Source organism: Tupaia chinensis, unplaced genomic scaffold (genome assembly GCF_000334495.1).
Source record: "Tupaia chinensis unplaced genomic scaffold, TupChi_1.0 Scaffold000303_1, whole genome shotgun sequence".
NCBI classification, from domain to species: domain Eukaryota; kingdom Metazoa; phylum Chordata; class Mammalia; order Scandentia; family Tupaiidae; genus Tupaia; species Tupaia belangeri.
In genome coordinates this window covers 453,406-474,125 of record NW_006159793.1, presented here as the reverse complement: position 1 = coordinate 474,125, position 20,720 = coordinate 453,406, and the positions used below count along the sequence as shown (strand labels likewise).

At 41.8% G+C, this 20,720-nt stretch overlaps 1 protein-coding gene across 2 annotated transcripts in view; it reads left to right on the top strand.

Moving 5' to 3' along the window:
* SH3TC2 (SH3 domain and tetratricopeptide repeats 2) overlaps positions 1-20,720 on the top strand; it is a 68,826-nt gene that overhangs the window by 10,022 nt on the left and 38,084 nt on the right. The window contains exons 2-8 of one of the 2 annotated variants that reach the window (XM_014588736.2): positions 1,818-1,916; positions 5,907-6,034; positions 7,994-8,099; positions 10,463-10,606; positions 11,878-12,100; positions 12,815-12,888; positions 15,488-15,683. In XM_014588736.2, coding sequence (XP_014444222.1) covers positions 1,818-1,916; positions 5,907-6,034; positions 7,994-8,099; positions 10,463-10,606; positions 11,878-12,100; positions 12,815-12,888; positions 15,488-15,683 — 970 coding nt within the window. The remainder of the gene's footprint in view (positions 1-1,817; positions 1,917-5,906; positions 6,035-7,993; positions 8,100-10,462; positions 10,607-11,877; positions 12,101-12,814; positions 12,889-15,487; positions 15,684-20,720) is intronic. The other variant, XM_006150858.2, reaches the window with a different exon arrangement.

The following is a 20,720-nucleotide window of genomic DNA, read 5'->3' as shown; positions in this document are numbered from 1 at the left end:
CTTTTCTTTCTTTCTTTTTTTTTTTTCCTTTTTTTTTTTTTTTTTTTCTTTTTTTTTTTTCCTTTTTTTTTTTTTTTTTTTCTTTTTTTTTTTTCCTTTTTTTTTTTTTTTTTTTCTTTTTTTTTTTTCCTTTTTTTTTTTTTTTTTGCTTTATTTTTGTTGTTGTTGTTTTTCATCATTGTACTTGGTTTTGGTTCCTCGGGACAGAACTATAAAATGACCCTGTTCAACCATAGCTCATTATTGCCAGCTTTCCAGCTAAGCTGCTTAGCTTTCAGCATGGAACACCTAACAAGATTTCCTGGATGAAGCTCTGCAAGCTCACATGGGTCCCTGCTGCCTATTCAAGCTGAAACCCATTTCATTTTCCCCTCTCCCATTACATCACCCCAAGCTCTGCTATCCTTCCACTATGAAGAAATGGAAGGCCCTCCACTTGGGTGTCAGCAGCCCCTTGCAGAGGCACAGAATGGAGACAAAGGCTCTCACAGCAAGACAAGGAATTAGCTTCAGCATTTAGCAGCAGTGAGCATGGCCGCTCCATTCTGGTTGCTTTGTTGAACTGTGTTATTGAAAGCATAGGGCAGAATGCAAAACTTGGTAGGCCTGCTTGACTCTGACCCACAGTTTTACTGAGAGGATTAAATGAGTGACTTGCAAATAGTGGCCGAGCCAAGATTCCTAAACTTTCTTTCCAGAACCACGTAATGCGTATATAATATTCTGACCCTGTGTTACAGTCTTTGAGCAGTTTTATGGTCAAAAGGATGGAGTCCAATAACCAGAACTGTTGTGTCAGGGACTTGGGTGACTTTGCTGTAATTTGGGGATACAATGAAGGAAGCCTCTATTCTATAGCAATCCTCTATTCTTGTATATCTCCTTCCTCTTATTTTACAGCTACACTCTCTTCTCTCTTTTCAACTTTCTGCCATCAAATACTGTCCCCTCCCACACCTCCAGCTTGTGTCCTGATCTTTCATCTCCTTTTTTACTTCACGTATATAGCTACAAAGGCAGAAACTCTTTAGAAAGCCAGGAGGAGAAAGGTCCCAGACAGCACTCTATTAGTAGGCAGACAGGACAATCTGGGAACAATCATACAGTTCATATGACATGTCCCAGTCATCTCCCTAATGAGGCAACTCTCCCTCACTCTTCTCTAGTCCTTGCTATCTGCTCCTTGACCTTGTAGACAGATCCATAATGACCTGAATAGATTAAATTATACTGAGCACCGTCAGTATCCTAAGACATGGAACTTGGTTTGCCCAATGGGTGGGAACCTGCTTTTCCTTCTATTTTTTAAAGAAAGATTTAATTTTATTATTATTATTTAAATTGCCAAAGAGAGACACAGAGAGAGAAAAAGGGAAGGTGAGAAAGCAAGTTGCTGGGTCTGGGACTTGAACCAGAGTTTGCCATGTGGGAGTCTAGTGTCTTAACCACCATGCCAACTATTGGCTTCAGGAACCTACTTTTTCAATAAAATGGGGGACACCTAGGCTTCAGTGGGCTTGACAGGTGCTTAATAATGGTGGAGTACAAAATAATTATAAGGGGATGATGATAACAGTTATAATTCTTCCATGCCACCAATCCTGGAGAAAAGCCTGTCACATTATAGTAATTTGCTGTTCTTGCTTATAACTTGCCTACAATCTCTTACACTCTCACAGATGATTGTTCATTTTAAAAATTGATAACTTTATTAACAATTGTTGCAATTGTTACAAATTGTGATTTTTTCAGGGGATGAATACAATGCATAATGATCCAATTAAGGTAATGGTCCTTTAAAATTTTATTTTCTCCAGGTAAAGAAACTTCTTCCAAGGATCTAACCATATCAAGTGAGTGTATATCTTCATCTGAATACAAGGAAAAATGTTTCCTGCCACAGAACATGACTCCAGGTATCTAAATCCCAAAGACAAGTGCTATTATATTTGCTAAAGGGTGTGCATGCTAGAGAAAGGGAGAGAAAGAGAGATAGATAGATAGAGAGAGAGAGAGAGAGAGAGAGAGAGAGAACCCCTGAGGGTCACTTAGAATCCTTTCTCTTGCATTCTCCTCTAGGGTTTTTGAGCACACATGCACATGTGCCCAGCATGTTTTTCAAGCTGCTGGGTGCAGGACTCGGCTTGGGTAGTTGGCCATGTGGGATCCAACCACCTCAAATACCATGCCAGTTGACTGGCCCAAGACAGACTCTTTTTTTTTTTTTTTTAAGGTCTTTTTCATAGGGTGTGTATGCTCAGCTGAGGGGAGAAAGACAGACAAAGACAATGAGAGGGAAAGTGAGAGATCACCTCCCTGGGGGAATGGCCATGCCTCATTCCCTTCTCTATCCTCCTCCTGATTTTGGACATGTGTATGCGCATGTGTGCATGCACACACACGTGCTTGGTGTGAATTTTCTTGCCACCAGGTCTGGTACTGGAATTGTGGTCAGCATGTGGCAGTCCAGCACTGTAACCACTATGCCACCTGCTGGCTCCTGACAAACTCTATTTTAAAAAACACCGTCCATGTAGATTATAGCAGTAACAACCTCATCTCCCATACGCAGACTCCCTCCCTCTGACCCTCCCCAGGCATCCCCACCAAACGCATGTTTGTGAGCATGCCTTGGAACGTGGCGTTCACTTGCTCACAAATCTTTCTTTGCCTAGACTAATTTAAACCTTCCCAGGCTGGCACTCGAAGAGCTGCACAATCTTACAAGTACTGGGAGCTTCATACACATTTGCTCTGTTAAGAAAAGGGTATTATCAATCAGGTTTTAAGGTGCTGGGGGTAGGGGTGATTTTGAAAAGTAACCGTGTTTCAGCGTGATACCACAAGGAGTTGTTTGCATGTAGTTGGTGCTCAGAAAGTGTTTGCTAAGTAAACGCGTGAACATGCAGAGGTCACGCTTATATTCTCTGAGCTACCTAACCCAAGTACCTTGTGTGCAGTAGGTTCTGACTAAATATGCATTAAATAAATAAATAAGTGAATGAAGGACTGAGGGTGTGGGGTGAGATTGGCTGTGCTGAGAAGCAATTTTCACAAGATGGAATCAATTTTGAAATTAATGTGAAAAAAAATATGGTGTTCTCAAAAACACCTCTCCTATGATTCTCTTTAAGAGACCTCCATGAACCCTGTAGAGAGAAAGTTGTTATCAGAGAAAGCTACACCGGTACTGAACCCCACACCCGGAACTCTGAGGACAAGCCTGAAGAAGACCCAGTTTCTGTTGTGCAGTAGCAGGGATTATTTTCAAGGGCAAATCACATGCTGAGCCGTCCTCACATGTGCCCATCCTCACACACCCACCTCTAGGGGGAGTTCCCCCACACCCTCACTTAGCAGGTGGAAAACACAGTCCCAGAGAGGGAAGAAACGTCATCATCACACAATTAATGCATGAGGAGGCAGAGGTTTAAATCCCAGCCCTAGTTTATAACCAGCGAGCTCCACTGCCCATTTAAAAATATACCTCTCCCCAGGATACAAAATAGAGATTTGCAAAAAAGATTTACAGTCTGAATGTGTTGATGGGTATAAACCATATAAATAGAGATTGTATAAATACCATACCAGGTTGTTCCCCCCCTCCCCCAGTTTTAAATTCTGTCTAACTGCTTGGTTGATAATGAGAAAAACCTTGCCCTGCATTTTTTGCTATTCTGTCAGCCTGCTTATCTGTCTGTCAGCTTGGGCTGTTCCTGAAAAAACCTGAATTGCCATCTGTTTTCACGAGTGCAGTGGAGTCAGCATTTTGCCTTATCAACACATGAGGGCCAAGGAACAACGGGTATCTCTAGGTGAATCCGAGCCGGCCCCAGTCTGAGCTTGTCAGACTTCTAGTGTTTTCCAGTATGGTGCTATTTCCAGAAAGGCCACACAGTGAGAAGGGGAGGCATGGCTCTAGTTGCCAACCTGTCCTTTCTGCAGAACAGTCGCAGGCAGGATCAATCAGATGGACTGGCTTTCAGGAGATTAACCTATGATACCACACACTTCACAGTGAAACTCGAGTGAACTTGACTTACTCTTCCTTCTGGCATTGCAGAGGGCACCGTAGGCTCCCTCTGTGAGTCCAGAGGTTCTGCTCCAAGTATCAGTTCTCACGGGTTAGGATTTCAAAAGCACTTTGCTTATTCAAATCCAGGTCTTTTGACTTCCACATCCATGGGCTTAATAACGTGCATGGCAAGGAGACTCATGCAGAAAGGGCTATCGGTCAGCAGGGGCTGTGATGGAGAGGTTCTAAAGGGGAGTTTGGATCAGTTTTGGAAGGATGGGAGAGATGGGCTTTGGTAGAAAGAAATCAGTGAAATAGTTACTGTCAAAGTTAATAGTTATGATCAGCAAGGGCAGCGGTGAGGAGTAATTGCTACCTAGGTGAGGGGAGAAGCAATAGCTAAAGCTTAATGCATTTATCGAACTTTTAATAAGTACCAGGCACTGAGCAAAAAGCTTTCTATGTGTAGTCTCATTTGATAAGCCTCTTAAAATCCTTGTGGGACAGGTATTATCACGGCCATTTTCCTAATGCGAAAAGTCAAGAATAAAGAAGCGATTTATTGTTCAGGGTGGCAGTTAGTTACTGGAGGTAGAGTCACGGCTTGAGCCCAAGTCTGTGTGAGTCCTTCTTGGGCATAATCTTTGTGCTGTACCTCCTCCCAGAGACCAGTGTGTAGGGGTGGAGGGACGGGGGTTTACTGAAGAGGGAGGGGCTGGATGAAATGGGAAGTTGGGCCAGGGAGGAGCAAACCTGCAGTTGAAGTTCATGTCCAAGGCAGATCCTTTGGGTGGGTGTGTTGTAGGTGAAAGATGGACCTTTTAAATGTGTGAGTTCAAGGCTACCATGTGGACCCAGGCCAGCATGAGAGAGGCTGTTTCTAATGGGCTTAGGGATTTACAAAGGTCGTGGGCAGTTGGGACTGGAAGAGAGACCTCAGTAATGACCCAATCCAATGCCCTCTTAGTTTATTGTGTGAGATAATTATTAATGGGGTTGATACTTATTGTCTAAAGGAAACACATTGCAAAGTGCAGTTTTAAGATGAACCTCCTCGGTATGGCCTTTCCTGACCACATTATTCAGAGGTGCAGTCACGCTCCAGCCACTCCATCACTGTCCCTTGACCCTATTTCATTTTGTTCCTTGACACCTTTGTCCATCTGAAGCTGCTGTGTTTATGGAGCTAATTATTTGCCAAGTAGAATACACATCCCAGGAGAAGAGAGATCACATCTATCTTGATCTCTGCTGTATATTCCTAAAACAGCTCCGTCTTACAGGAAGCTTAATAAGTATTTGTTAAACGAACATGCATTTTGAAGAAACAAAAGCTAGACTTTCATAATTAGCCAAGTACACTTGTTAGTGTATTAATAAATGCATTATCAGAAACAAGTTAGAGAAAATGTATGTGTATGTATAATGTATAAAATATATGTATAAAATATATGTCTGTTGGATATTATACACTTGACACATAAAACACATTGCCTTGCATATAGATAAAGTTGGAGTCATTCGAAACGTTCACATGTTCTTCACAGACAGTGATAGATGACCTTGTTGGTTCCATTTTAGCATCGGCATATCAATGCCAGGAATAAACCCTGTACATAGAGATGACCAACGTGGTGCACCCACTTCTGGATTCCATAACCTTTCTGGCTTCAGTATTCCCCCCTCCCTCACTGAAGAGGCTAGTTTAAGGAGGGTGAGGTGGAGGGATAGTTAGATAATTGGGACCGTGAAGACCACTCTAATCTCTAATTAATGAAGACATTGATTTAGGGTTTAGGTAAGCATGTAGAGGAAATACTGAGGATTTATGGCATTCCTTTTCTTTTACTTGTATTTCCAGCCTGATTCTTCTTTCTTTATTCTCTTCAAGATCTGACACTCTCCTTCTGTGTGAAGAGCCGCTCCAGGAGATGCGTAAATGGACCCTTGCAGGAAGCTGCCCGGAGGCGGCTCTGGGCGCTGGAGAATGAGGACCAGGAGGTGCGCGCCTTGTTTAAGGTGAGCGGAGGAGGAAGTGGCTAAATTTTGAGAACACAGCTTGCGACCATCTGCTATAGGATCCCTAGCGCCCAGGATAGCGTCTGGAACAAAGCAGACCCTCGAGAAAACTCACTGACAGGAAATGTGTAGACAATGTCTTATAGACCCTCTGCTTCACAGGAATGAGCAGGAACTCGAGGAGGGTAACCTGGAGCTGCTGAGTCAGAGAGAGCTTGGCTTCAAATCTGCTAATTTGCCAAGATATCCCCTGTATCATCTTTGGCAAGTCCCTCAACCTCTTTAGAATGAGAATCATTAAAATATCTGTCTCATGAAGCCAGCAGGTGGTGTGTTGGTCAAGGCACTGGATTCCCACATAACTTACCATGGTTCAAGTCCCGGAACTGGCAACTTGAGATTCACACCAGACGTGGCTTTGTGTGCCCCAAATCCCAAAAGGTGAATGGAGGAGAAGGGGTTGAGATGTGGCCACATCTGGGGGTGATTTATCACTTTTTATCTCTCTGTTACTCTCATCAGTGAACACAAATGACCTACGGCAAAAACCTAAAAAATAAAATGAAAAATACCTACTTCATTAAGTGTGCCATTTTTCTAATGAGGTACATCTTTATTTAATTTTTAAAACTGTGATACAAAATAAACATAAAATTTTCCATTTTAATAATTTTTAAGTGTACAATTCAGCTATGGCATTAAGTATGTTCACAACCTATCCATCTCTGGAATTTTGTCATTATCTCAAACTCAAGCTCTGTGCTCATTAAACAATTAACTTCCCATTATTCCCTCTTCCTGGCTCCTGGTAACCACTAAGGCTATTTTTTTTTTTTATTAATGGTTATTCTTCAACTTGACCAGAGAGAGAGAGAGAGAGAGAGAGAGAGAGAGAGAGAGAGAAAGAGAGAAAGGGAGAGTGAGAAAGCAAACCACCAGGCCCAGGACTTGAACCATGGTCGGTCATGTAGGAGTCTAGTGCCTTAACTGTCATGCCACCTGCCAGCCCCAAGTCTTTTTTTTTTTGGAGAGGTTTTTGCTATAGGGCACATGCGCTCGCCAGAAAGACAGAGAGAGACGGAAAGTAAGAAATCACTCCCCAGGGGAAATAGCCACTTCTTGGAATGACTTGTGTTCTAATAATTAAGGATGTGCACAAAGATTTAGATATAAACATGTTTATCATGGTAACACTTAATATATTAAAAATATAAGATAATCCACGTATAAAGGCATAAGAAGTAATTAGCATATGTAACCAATAAAAACAATGTGGTCTAATTAATGACATGGGGAATGGTTTACAAAATACTTTTTAGCAATGACTGAAGATTGCAAAATAATTTATGTAACATGATTCTATTAGTATAAATATAGTTACATAGCAACTCACCCATAGGAAGAAAGATTCAAAGTTAATACACAAAGGCAAATTCACATTGAGGAAGTCTAGGAAAAAGGATTAGGAATGATTTTGATTTTTGTGGGATTTAGTTTTTCTGTTTGGCAGCTCTATGAAAATAATTATTAGACAGAGATTCACAATCAAATTAGCTTCCAAACTGCCTTCTGTGAATCATCTTCCACCCTCCCACACACATTTTTTTTTAACCCAAAAGGTAGCATTCTCTGCACAGAGTGCTGCACCCTAGTTTCTGTTCGCTGTTGCTCGTTCCATTAGCTGTGTTATATTTGGAGCCTGTATCAGTACACCAAGAACTTCTTTGTTCTTTTCTATGGCTGTGTATTACTGTAATTTTCCACTGAATGGATGAACCTCACTCCCTTTTAAGCATTCTCCTATTGATGAACATAAGTTGTTTCTGCTTACCTTTCTTTGTGTTGACGGAGTATCAACGTGACAGTCATGAAGTTCATACAGAGCATTTTGCCCACACATGAGCTTATCAAATGGATATTCCAGTCATCCCAGGCTGTCTCGTTGTTTTCTTTATGCAGGATCTCTCGGCAAGATTGGTGAGTATCCAGTCCCAGAAGGCCCAGTTCCTCATCACCTTCAAGACCATGGAGGAAATCTGGAAATTCTCCACCTACCTGAATTTAGGTATGGCACATAGCAGGCAGGTGGACAGGGACCCACTTCTCAGCCAATTTGTAGGTGTTGATATTAAGACATTGGTCTGATTCCAACAATTAATACAGATCGATCGCTTAAAGGAGTGGATAAATTCTGAACTATTACAAGCTGCCTAGGACAAAATCTAAAGCAAACATTATTACTCTCAAATGTCTTGTGGAAAGTTTATCTCTTTGTGCCCAGGGAGAACTTTCTTTATTAGATAACCAGGTCAATTGGGAAACTGTTGTTGGTTATGTCCTAAATTCAAAGTGCTGAGATGATGTGAAGTTGATGGGTTTCTTCTTAAAAGGAATTTAAAAGGCATGTTTTTGAGTAAGGTCAAAGTAGCTGACCAAAGGGGTAAGTTGTAATGTTCCAGATGCTTTATGCCATGTATTTGGAAAAGAGTAGAAGGAGGAGATGATTGTGGGGGTGGCCGAGCAGTGGCCTGGCGGTTAAGGGAGCTGGATCCTACAGACTGACTGTGTAGTTTGAATTCTGGCCCCAAAAGCTTGAGAAAAACATGCTGGACATGTGGGCATGCATGCTCAAAATCCTGAAAGGAGGGAGAAATGGAAGAGAAGGCATTGTGGTGTGACCACACCCCACTGGGAGGTACTTTCTCCCTCTCCCACTCTATCTTCCTCTATCTTTCTATCTCCCTCTGGTGAGTGCAAATGCCCTCTGGTAATACTAAAAAAAAAAAAAAAAGTGACAGGGAATTAATTGCTTATCCCAACCTCAGTCTGCAATTTTTTCTCGAAGTTAAAGAAGGAAATTGGAACAGTGTCAGTACCATTGTGATGAGAAAGGTTCATCTTTTAACCTTCGCTCAGGCAGAACAACTCATCATAGAGAAGTTACTGAAACAAAGCAAAGTCAAGCAAAGCCAGAAGCTGCCTGACTTGATGTACATTTTACATTTCCTAGAAAATGTGGGGCTCCATTCAGGCATCCTTGGAAGAGACGTTGTACAGGGGAGAAGGGTCAAGATGGCTTGTGGATGGAAGGTGCAACTTCTCTACAGTTTTAGTGATTTTCTTCTTTCGTTTGCTATAGACTGTGCACATTCATCAGAGAGAGAAAAAGCACCATTCTGCCACAGTCCCCTCTCCTTTACTGTCCTCTCAGGGTACCAGTGCTGTCCAAACTGCCAGGTCCAGGACTTGAACTGCAAAGCCAGCCATATGGGATCCAGTTGTCCCAATCACCATGCCACCTGGCTGGCCCTCTTGGTGGTTTTCTGCCCTCCACACTATACTCCTCCTTCTGGGCCCAGTAGAGGCCCTCACTATTCAAACGGTGCTCTGTGGAACAGCTGCATCAGGATCATACAGGACCTGTTAGAAAAGCAGAACCTCAGGCTCCATCCCGACCCACTGAATCAGCACCTGTGTTTTAGTAAGATTCCCAGGTGATTTGCACATACTTAAATACTCAAGGAGTGCAATTGCAGAAGGACACAAAGCCTATGTCAGCACAGCAGAGAGTCAGGATGAAAAGAGCCTGTTTTTGGCATCATAAAAAAGAGGGAGATACAAAACAAGCATAATTTTGGAGGTCTCGCATGTGGTGTGGTGGTTGGGGGCACTGGACTCCCACATGACCAACCTTGGTTTGAGTCCCAGACCTGGTGATTTGTTTTCTCACTTTCCTTCTCTCTCTCACTCCGTCCCTCTCTGGTCAAGTTAAAATAGATAAAGTTAAATAAAAATAATTCATTTAAAAAATAAAAAAACAAGCATAATTTTAATACAAATAATTCATGTCCATTTGCATGTTTAAAATACTAAACATAATCATTAGCATTTTATAATGTATATAATTTTTAGTTTGCTCTTAGCAAGTGAGAGCTTCCAGCGCCTTGGATGAAGGCAGGATTAGAGCAGGGATGCTGAAGCAAATCCTGACGCCTATGGGCCATGGAGAACCTCCTCAGCCATGGCGTCATTAGGGAGACAGGAATATGAACCTTGGGTCAGAAGAACATTAAGGGAGGACTAAGAACCCCCAGAGTTTGGCCAGCAGTGATGTGGTGGTTAGGGTGACTGGATCTCCTGTGACCACCTGTGTTGTCTGAGTCCTGGGCTGGCTGGCTTTGGTCATCTATCTTATTATGCATTTACAGAGACCCACAATATGTTGAAAATGTCAAATACAATTTAAAAACGATATACATTTCCCAACAGATGCTGAAAAGAATCAGTTCTAGCTACCCCCCATTCCAGTTCAATGGCAGGTTGGGGATCAAGGTCTGAGGACCAAGGGAGGGAGCTTGCTTACTGTCTTCTGTGCTTAGCTAAGGGCAGAGCCATTTGTTCAGCGATCTCGCTGGCTTCACTTCTCAGGCTATGTGTCCATGTGTCTGGAGCATCTCCTCTTTGATCATAAGTACTGGCTCAACTGCAGATTGGTGGATGATACAGAGGTCCAAGTGTCTGTGGATGACAAGCATCTGGAAACCATGTACCTGGGGCTCCTGATACAGGAAGGTGAGCATGGGGTAGAGGTGGAGTTCCAGTCTTCTCTGGATATGTGTTATCAGAAGTAATTAAGTTACAAAGGAAGGCAAAAAACAATGCAAACATGCAAATATTCTCAAACGAAACTTTCTTGTTTTAGTAGTACTCCAGACATCTTCCTCAGTTCAGTATAGGTATCACATGCATAGTTATTGGGTTGTCGGGAAAGTTTTGCTTTTATTTTTTTCATAGAAAAACGTGTCATAACTTTCCGGGTGACCTAATATGTTGGCCAGTCTCAATGATTGATATTAGAACTACTGAGGGAGTGTGAAAAAGATGCCCAGGCTAGGGCTAGGTCAAATAAATCTCTAGGGGTAAAGGCCCAGATATTGGCATTTTCTGAAATTTCCCCATGTAATTATTATTTTTTTCTGAATTACTTTATTTAACTTTATTTATTTATTTATTTATTTACTTATTTATTTATTTATTTATTTATTTCAACTTGACCAGGGAGGATCAGAGAGAGAGAGAGAGAAAGAGAGAGAGAGAGAGAAAGCAAGCAAGCTGCCAGCACCCTTAACCACCATGCCACCTGCCGGCCCCATCCCCATGTAATTCTAATAAACAAGATTGAGAAACACTTTCCTAAACATGCAATATTTGATTACAAAATAAAACTGCAAATTTTGCAAAACCTGAAGTATTTTGTGAAACCAAGGAGAGTGATATTAAAGGACCCCTTGAAGCATCCCATAATCCATTTAGGAGTGAGGTTCCTGTCTAGGTTACCATTGACCAGCTAACAGCTGAGATACACAAGCCTCGTGACACAATAGACACATTGAAAGAGCCAAATTTGCATATGATGTTTTTGCAAAATGCTTCTTTTTTATGATGGTATTGCAGAAGTCATAATAAAGAAAAGACTTTCATATGATGCTATTACAAATCTTAGAGTAATTATGCTCAACCAAATCAACATAATCTGTCTTTGCTATTTCTAAGATGAAGCATGAGGTTCCAATTCTAACTGAAATTGTATTAGGAAACACATTTTTCTAAGTTCTTATTTCATCTCTTTCCAAGGTAAAGTACAAGCATCAGTCTCAGTCTCATGAAATGTCGATACCTATTTTAAATGAATCCCTTCTTGGTGACTCTTTTGTCTGGTATTACTTTTCCCGTGATCTCAAGGACCTCTTATAGTGTCTCTAGGAAGGAAAGTATTCAGGCTCTCGATAGAAATGTGACACAGCATGATAACCCCTTTTCATTTCCCGCTACTCCTTGGAAAGGGCTTTTCTCATTATCTGCAGGCCACTTCTTCTGCAGAGCCATGTGCTCCGTGGCTCAGCCAGCTGAGAAGGAAGGAGAGTGTCTGACACTTTGCAAGAATGAGTTAATCTCCGTGAAGATAGCAGAAGGCGAGTCTGAGTGGGAAGGCGTGTCCTTGGTGACTGGTCAGCGAGGCCTGGTGCTGGTGTCAGCCCTGGAACCCCTGCCTCTCCCTTTCCACCAGTGAGTAGCCTCCTGCCTGCTGGGAGGAGGGTCCTGGAACAGATAGAGCCCCATGGAATAGCGTAGGCATTCGTTGGTGAACGAATGTCCCAGAGAGAGGGCTATCTGGGGGCCTGTTTATCTTATTATTTTTGTTTTAACAGTAAAGTTTTGCACAATTTGATGACATCGGAGAAAGCCCTAATTTCAGATGGACATTGTACCTAAGAGGAAATGTGCCATGTCACCTGCAATGGAGTATTTATCATTTAGGGACTGGGGACCACTTGTGTAGCATCACTTGTGAATTTCACTACAAATTAGACCCCTTGGCCCGCTTCTGCCTCTCTTAGGGGTGGTTTTCACATTCAAGTTTGAGAATCCCTGCGAGATGATATTGTAAACTCAAACATAAAGTGAAACAATAAATATAAAACAATATCCCAGGCCCTGGATGGTGAGCTGGCTGTGGCAGAGAATCCAACAGGAGACTAAAGGATGACTTGTTCATTATTTAATTGACAGACTAGGTGCATAATCAGAAAACATCCCAGATCTGCCAAACTCTCCTCTTCACAGTGCCTGATATAAAGTAGTTTCTCAATAAATTTTTGCTGTCATTAAAATAAGAGAAATAACAATGCTTACCATCAGCATCATTCTAATGAACGGTTCTACTCATTGTTCTTAAGTTTTAAAAATCTATGTTTGCAAACCCTGTGTTTTCATTGGCAGATGGTTCCTAAAGAATTATCCAGGAAGCTGTGGCCTTCCCGGGAAGAGGGATTGGACAGGCTCCTATCAGATCGGTACGGCCGAGTTGAAAACAGTATTGTTAGGGACATAATGTGGTTGTACCTCTTAATTTTATCTGCAGGTTTGGAGTCAGTTTATGTGACTTTCTATCTTACTTTTGCTACTGATTGGATTTAGAGAAGTCAGTTAATGTCTGTATACATGGGTTTCCTTGCCTGTGAGGTGAGATATCTTTCTCCAGGGTGACAGAAGCAAATGCCTACAGGGATAGGTGAGACACACAGATGTGTGGAGGGTCTGGATGGAAGGTGTTAGGAAATGATAGGACTGATGAGGATTTAAAAGTGTATAGTTGGAAAAAGAAAAAAGCCTGGTGTGGACCAAATTAAACAGTTTGTGAGTCGAATATAGCCTGCAGACTGCCTGTTTTTTTTTTTTTTTTCTGGAGAGATTTTTGCTACAGGGTACATGTGCTTGCCAGAGTGAGATAGAGAGACAGAAAGTAAGAGATCACCCCTGCCCCTCAGGGGGGATGGCCATGCCACAATCCCTTTTCCTCCATTTTCCTCTCGGGATTTTGGGCACACATGCACATGCACCCAGCTTGAGTTTCAAGCCTCCAGGTCCAGGACTCGAACCGCAGTTTCCAGAGAGATAGAAAAATGAGAGAGGCAGAGAGAGAAGCACCACCAAGGGGGAATGGCCATGCCACAATCCCTTCTCCTTCATTCTTCCATCCTGTCATGATTTGGGACATGCACTAATACGTATCCAGTATATTATGCAACCTGCCAGAGCTGGGACTTGGACTGTGGTTAGCCATGTGGAATCCAGCTCCCTTAACCACTAAGCTGCAGGGCTAGTTCTGGTCAAAATATTTTCTAATCTTCCTTATAGTTATATGAAATTACCTTGAAAGAGTATGAATGCCTGGAACATAATGGGTACTAAGTAAATGTATGTTGAGTAAAAGAATGAAATATATATGCATGTGTACAATTATATACATGCACATATATACACACATGCACATATTACAGGTAATTTCTATCTGTGTGTGTGTGTACATGTATGCATATCTATAAGTGTATATGTATCTACTGGATAACAAAGTCCAATATTTTTAAAATACCACAATGTACCTTACTTTCATCTTCACCTGGAGAGCCCCCTTCAGACTTCTGACATATACCCCTAGCACAAAAGGTGATTTTACAAGATCTAAGCCCAAATAACACTTACAAAATAAATAGGACTTTTTATGGAACCCAGACCTCAAATTTAATAAATTATCGGCCACAAGCAAGATTTTTAACTTTCTGATGTAGTATAAATTTGTAGTAAGGAATAGAATGGCTTTGAAGCCTATTCTAGCTTCAAATTCTGGCCACACAACTTAAAACCAGCATCTCCTTGACTGGTCAGTTCACCTACTCTCACTGTGCTGCAGCTGCTTCATTTGTAAAATGATACAATAAAATTAATCTCAGATACTGTCAGGAGACTTTCTCTCACATGGACAAGGTTTAACACAAGGCTGGTCCTACTAACCCACAAAGCACTGAGAATTTCTAATCTGAAGAAACACCCAATAGAAACATGGCCAAAAATATCAGAAAAAATAAGTTGGTAGTTTTAGCAGAAAAGTCAAAACAAATATGGAAATGGAGGTACATAAAAGCCACAAGAGCGGGATTAGTGGAAAGAGGGTAGACAGCAGTCAGAAGACTTAGGCCTAGAGCCAGTTTTTCCACAAAGAATCTCCTTAGACAAATCCCATGTCCTCTCTGTGCCTCCACTTTCCCATCTACAAAGAGTAGATTCTGATAGTTGCCCTGCCAGCCTTTCAGAGGTCTTGGGAAGATCTGAGGAAATGGGTATAAATGTATTTATAAGCGCAACACTCATAGAAATGTCGTTACTAGATCCTGGCTAGGCAACTTTTTAAAATGAACAGCTACCATAGTCAGAAGGAGAGTCTTCAGATCCCTCTGCATCATCGGCAACTTTCTTACTCTACCAGTGCTAACGAGGGCTGACGAGGTACCAGGCCTTGTGCACTTCATCTCTGACTCTTCCTAGTTTCAGGCATTCTTATTGTCCCCATCTTACAGAAGAGACTGAGAGTCACAGTAGCCAAAGATACTGGAAGGACATGTAGGGATCCTCTGGGACAATGATTCTCATGCTGGCCTGTGGATTCGTTCTAGTCATGACAGTGTGTTTACATGACAGTGGCAAAATCAGACAAACCAGGACAATATAATGGCTTTCTTGTTTTTCCATAAGCTATGTTTATTCAACTTTTAGGCATATCTACTAGTCTAAAAATATCTTTCTTATGTTGTTAAAATACCCTTTTTAAAAATTATTTATTTATTTATTTACAAAATAGTGGTGTAAGTAGATTGTAGATTTCTTTCTCTTCCTCTCTCTCTCTTTCTTTCTTTTTCTTTCTTATGTCCCAGTTTGGGAAAATGAAAAACATAGTTATTCTGCATTATTCATGCCAATTTTTGGGTGGTGGTGGTAAAATTTTCTTGGTCCTTGACTTTTTACAGTCTTGGAACCCCTATTCGTATTACATTGGAAGGTAGTGGAGGCCCCACTGCTTATGCCTTATTTAGCTGACCCATATGCTGTTTCCCACAGGCAGAGGACGATGTAAAGCCTTGACGGATTATGAACAGGAAGAAGTGGATGAACTGAGTGTCTGCCAGGGGGAAAGCATCGAGATCATTGGCTTTGTCATCCCTGGGCTTCGATGGTTCCTTGGAAAGTCAATGAGCTCAGGAGAAGTGGGCTTTGTCCCCTCCAGGAACATAGATCCTGATTCTTATTCTCCAATGTGAGTATGACAGAATATATCCTGGAGCGGGGCTGCCTTTCCCAGGGGTCCCCTCTCTTTGAGCAGATTTATAGATAAACTTTGGAGGTGACTGGTAACATGGAGCCACAGACACACATTATGACAGCTAAGGTTGACACAGGGAAGAGGGCACGATTACAGAATGAGTCAGTTCAGTTAATTTTAGCATATGGTCATGGAGGCCTTCCTGTGTGCAGGGAGAGAAGCACAGCCGCAAGCCAGAGGGCCTGATGCTAGGTGGGAAGGGTGCCATGTTGATACCTGGATCTTGTCTCTCACGCCTTCCTGGTGAGCTGCCCTATCAAGGGAGGGCACATAACAAGATTCACCAGCTTGACGAATGACGTTCCCCTTCCATGGAGGTCTTCACGTATTCATCTTCAAGCTAAAAGTTAAATGTGTGAAGTCAGAGTTGGCTAAGAGAGTAGGACACATCTTTATTCTTCTGCTTTGAATCCAGGAGGACTGGTTCTGATGAGCAACCCCATCTGTCTGACCGATCATTAGCTGATGGCCAGCCTGCTCCAGCCTTTCTGTCATGGAGGGGAAGAGATGAGGAGTATTGCCCAGTCTTTCTGTGGTAGGCTTCCTGCATGGGAATAGGAAACAGCAGAAGGCCTAGGCCCAGGAGATCAGCCCTTGGCCTGGTGGTTAAGGTGACTGTATCCCACATGGCTGACTGGGTAGTTCAAGTCTCGGCCCAGCAGCATGGAAATTACACCAGCGGTGTGTGTGTGTGTGTGTGTGTGTCCAGAATCCCCAAAGGGAGAGATGGAGGAGAAGGGATTGCCGTGTAACCATCCCTCACTGGGGCTGCTTTCTTACTTTTCGGTCTCTCTGTCTCTCTCCAGCATGTGTAGGTGCATTCTGGCAAAATTTAAAATAAAAAAAAAGTAAACAAGCAAGCCTGGGCCCAGGAAGTACAAGAGGAAGTAAAGACTTGGCTCCCAATATTTAGACAATAGCTTTTCACACTATAAAAATGAGGCCCAAGGAATGTCTAAGGCTCCCAACCCACAGACTGGAATGACTTCCTTTGTGGGAAAAAGCTAATGAGGAGCGTGTTCTGAGGGGCAGAAGCTCTCAATAAGCCATGTGGTTCATGGACAGAGGAGGCCAGCGCCATTTTCCCTGTGCAGAAATGTGGAAACCAAAATAACTGAAACGAGGAAGAACACTCACTGAACCACTTGAAAGGTGTGGAGGGCTATGGGGATTTGGGAGGAGTGAAAGGATATTAAGAGAGCTTTCATGACATTTGAGTTAAGTTTTACATGATGTCAGGTATAACAAATACGAATGGAGAATGGAGGCCTCAGGTAGGAAAGTGAGGGGAAAGCGAGTGTCCATTGGGAGGTAGGCTACCCGGAGGCCACGGGTGTCAGAAAGCCTCAGGGAGACCATGATGTGAAAGACTGGGATTGCTGTCCCAGAGGCTTATCCTTCCCTCTTGTCAGAGAATGGGGAGCTGTTGAATGTCCTTGAGAGAGGCTAACACATAATGTGACTAGAAATTTTTTCTAGGAAGCAAAACCTGGCCGTGGTGAGACATTCATCCATAGAGGAGAAACAAAGCAGGCTGCTGGTGAGAAAGCTGAAGCTGGCGCTTAGGAAAGAAAGTGGGGATGGGGAGGAGAGACCATTGCTGAGGACCAACTGACCAAAAGTTAAAGATTCTGGGAGCTTTACCAATATGGACCTGTGTTCTACTCCAAAGGCTTTTACCTAATTGGCCTGGGAGGGGCCTGGGCAGAGATACTTACCAAAGTTCCTCAGCTGGGGTGAGTGGGCAGACAAAGTGAGAACCACGGCGCCGAGCCGCTCATCCTACTGCAGGGGAAGGACTCCAGGAGTGGAAGGGCTGGACACCAAGTCTCAGGAGTCGTAGAATCCTGATGTTAAATCTAACTAGTTCTTCACTGGAGGTCCTAGGGAATGAGAGAACGAATGAAGAGATGGAAAATAAGGTTAGTGGGGAAGAACCTTGGAGACTGCCCAAATTTCCAGAGCAGAGGGAGAGAGAATGTAGCAGAGGAGACAGGAACTCGAGAGGAAGAAACAGGCCATGGGGGACCCAGAGGGTGGTCAATACTGTTGCTGGCCCCAGGGAGGCAAAACAGGGCCAACAATGACAGGCCTTTGGGACTGGCCACTGGGAGGTCACTGGGAGACAGCATAGCTTCCCAGAATACAGACTTCCAGAATGAGACATCCCAGAAGGCATACTGGGGCCAGGTGAATGCATTTCGTGTCTCTATCAGTGCACTAGTTCTAGGTCTTTGGCCAAATTACTTTATTTCTCTATGGCTCACTTTTTCATTTGTGTAATTCCAGGTTGAACATTCCTAATCTGAACATATGAAATCCAAAGTGTTTCAAAACCCAAAACTTTGTAAGCACTGACATGATGCCACAGGATAATGTTGCAGTGTAAAAATGTTGTATAAAATTACTTTCAGGCTATGTGCATGAGATGCAAATGAAACCTAGATACATTTCATGTTCAGACATAGGTCCCATCCTCAAGACAGAATATTACATATATGTGAATATTCCCAAATCTCCTTTCTTCCATATATATGTGTGTGTGTGTGTGTTTATATATATAATTTAAAACACTTTTTCTTCCAAGAATTTTGGCTAAGAGGTACTCAACTTGTTTAATATTAATACTTGCTTACTGGAATTGTCTTGTGTAAATGCGCTAATACATATAAGACAGAATGGTGCTTGGTTCTGTGTGTGTGCATGATCAATATACATTGGCTCTTAGTATAGTTATTATTATTCTTGACATCGTTGTGAGAAGCAGTGTATTTTTTTTTGAGAGGTGTTTGCTATAGGGCGCATGTGCTCACCAGAAAGAGAGAGACAGAGAGACAGAAAGAGAGAAATCACCCCCCAGGGAGGATGACCACTCTGAAATTCCTTCTCCACTCTCCTCTTGGGATCTTGGGCATGCACACACATGTGCCTGGCGTGAGTTGAAGCCACTGGGTCTAGGGCACGAACTGTGGTCACCTACATGGGAGTCCAGCGACATAGCCATTACACCAACTGCTGGTCCAAGAGAAGCAGTTTTAATAGGATATTGGGGGCAGGTGTTTGGACTTTTGCAATTCATACCTTGTCCCAAATGACAGTGACTAAATATTACTAAATTAATTTAGCTAGATTAGTTGCAATGGATACAATTTCACACGGAAGAATAGCACACTCCATATCAGATAAGACAGCAATAAGACTTTCATCTTATTTCTACCGTGTTGTCTGTTGGCCTTCACCTGGTCGCCCACGGGACACAATGCACACATTGCACATTTATTTGGTAGGAAAGGGGAAACTAAGCCAGGATACAGGGAAGGACAGAAGGAAGAACAAAGAGAGTCACTGGTTCTTTGTATTCTCTCAAAGCACTTTCTAGAGTGTAGACATCCTTGAACCACAGCAACTGAGGGATGGATTTTGAGCTCAAAGCAATGACAGATTGCTTGGATACAAGCAGCAGCCAGGACAGTGAAGCCTATGTGCTATGTCTATAGTATGGCCACTAGATGTCACTCTTAGCCTATGTTCATTTGCTATCAGATTTCTGAAGGTCTTGCTGAAGATTGGGTTATTTTAGGTAACCTCCTAGTGCTGGACACGGTATATTACCTTTTAAAGTGTGTGTGTGTGTGTGTGTATGTGCATGTGTGTGAGTTTACCAAATTGTCAGTATATTGAAAGTAAAATTCTTAGAAAGTCTTTTCTGAGTTTGATTTAAACTGCTTTTCTGATACATGAAAAAAGGACCATACTTGTCCAAGGAAACAAATTTATGACGCACATTTTAACAGTAACACCCTACTTTCACAGTAATAGCAGCTGGAAAAACAGTTCTTAAAACTCACAGCAGACTTTTAGTCCAAATAGACGCAGTATTTAGGTTTAGCCAGAGTGATTGTAAGGATCTCAACAACATATTTTTTTGTTTTTGTTTTTTGATGTTTTGTTGTTTATTTATTTATATTTATTTCAAGAGAGTGAGAGAGGCAGGCACTTCCCAAAAGACCTTTCTTCCATTGCCCATCCCTAGTCTCAGCTGGCATGCCCAAGGAGGTCCCTGGACATGAACCTAGGACCTTTTCCATGTGGTGAAGGGATCTCAAAAGTTTTTGAGGATGGCAGAACATCATCCCTTTCTTTATTGAAAAAAAATTTTATGCCTTCTAAAAATATTTGATATGTGTGTATTTATGTGGGTGTTTTCTTAAGGGATAAGAGAGTTTTCTATACAATTGAAGATACCTTATTACTCTTTTTTACTAGCACTCTGTGATCCTGCTTCCCATCCCAGATACAAATTCTATTTGAAATGTATATGTATCTTTTTAGTCCTATTCTGATACATTTTAAAAATAGGTACTTGTTCATAAACAAAAACACTATGGTGGGCCAGCCTAGGGAATGGCAGTTAGAGTGGCTGGATCCCACATGGTCAACTGTGCAGTTCAAGTCTTAGACACAGGGGCTTGAGAATCATGCTGGGTGCGTGTGCCCAAAATCTCAAAAGGAGGGAGAAAGGAAGAAGACCATACCTCATGTTGGAAAAGGAAAGTACTATGATTTTTCTGTATTTCAGTGTTATATATATAACACTGTTTCATAAATATATATATATTATACACATATATTTTGTATACATCTATCTATCTATATCTATCTATCTATCTTTCTATCTATCTATCTATCTATCTATCTATTTATGGAAAACACTGCCTTCTGGAACTGGCCTTTTTTTCCATTAGCATTGTGCATTTAGGATTTATTCACACAATAGTCATAGTTCATTTTAATAATGTTTATTAAAGAAAATTTTTATATTTAAATGTTTAATTTTTAAAAAAGCAAAATTGAGTAATTAATGCACTCAATGCCAGAAGAAAAGAACATAAGAGAAAAGAGTATTTCATAGTACTAAAAACTATATATATATATATATCTTTTTTAATTTATTTTTTTAATTTATTTTTT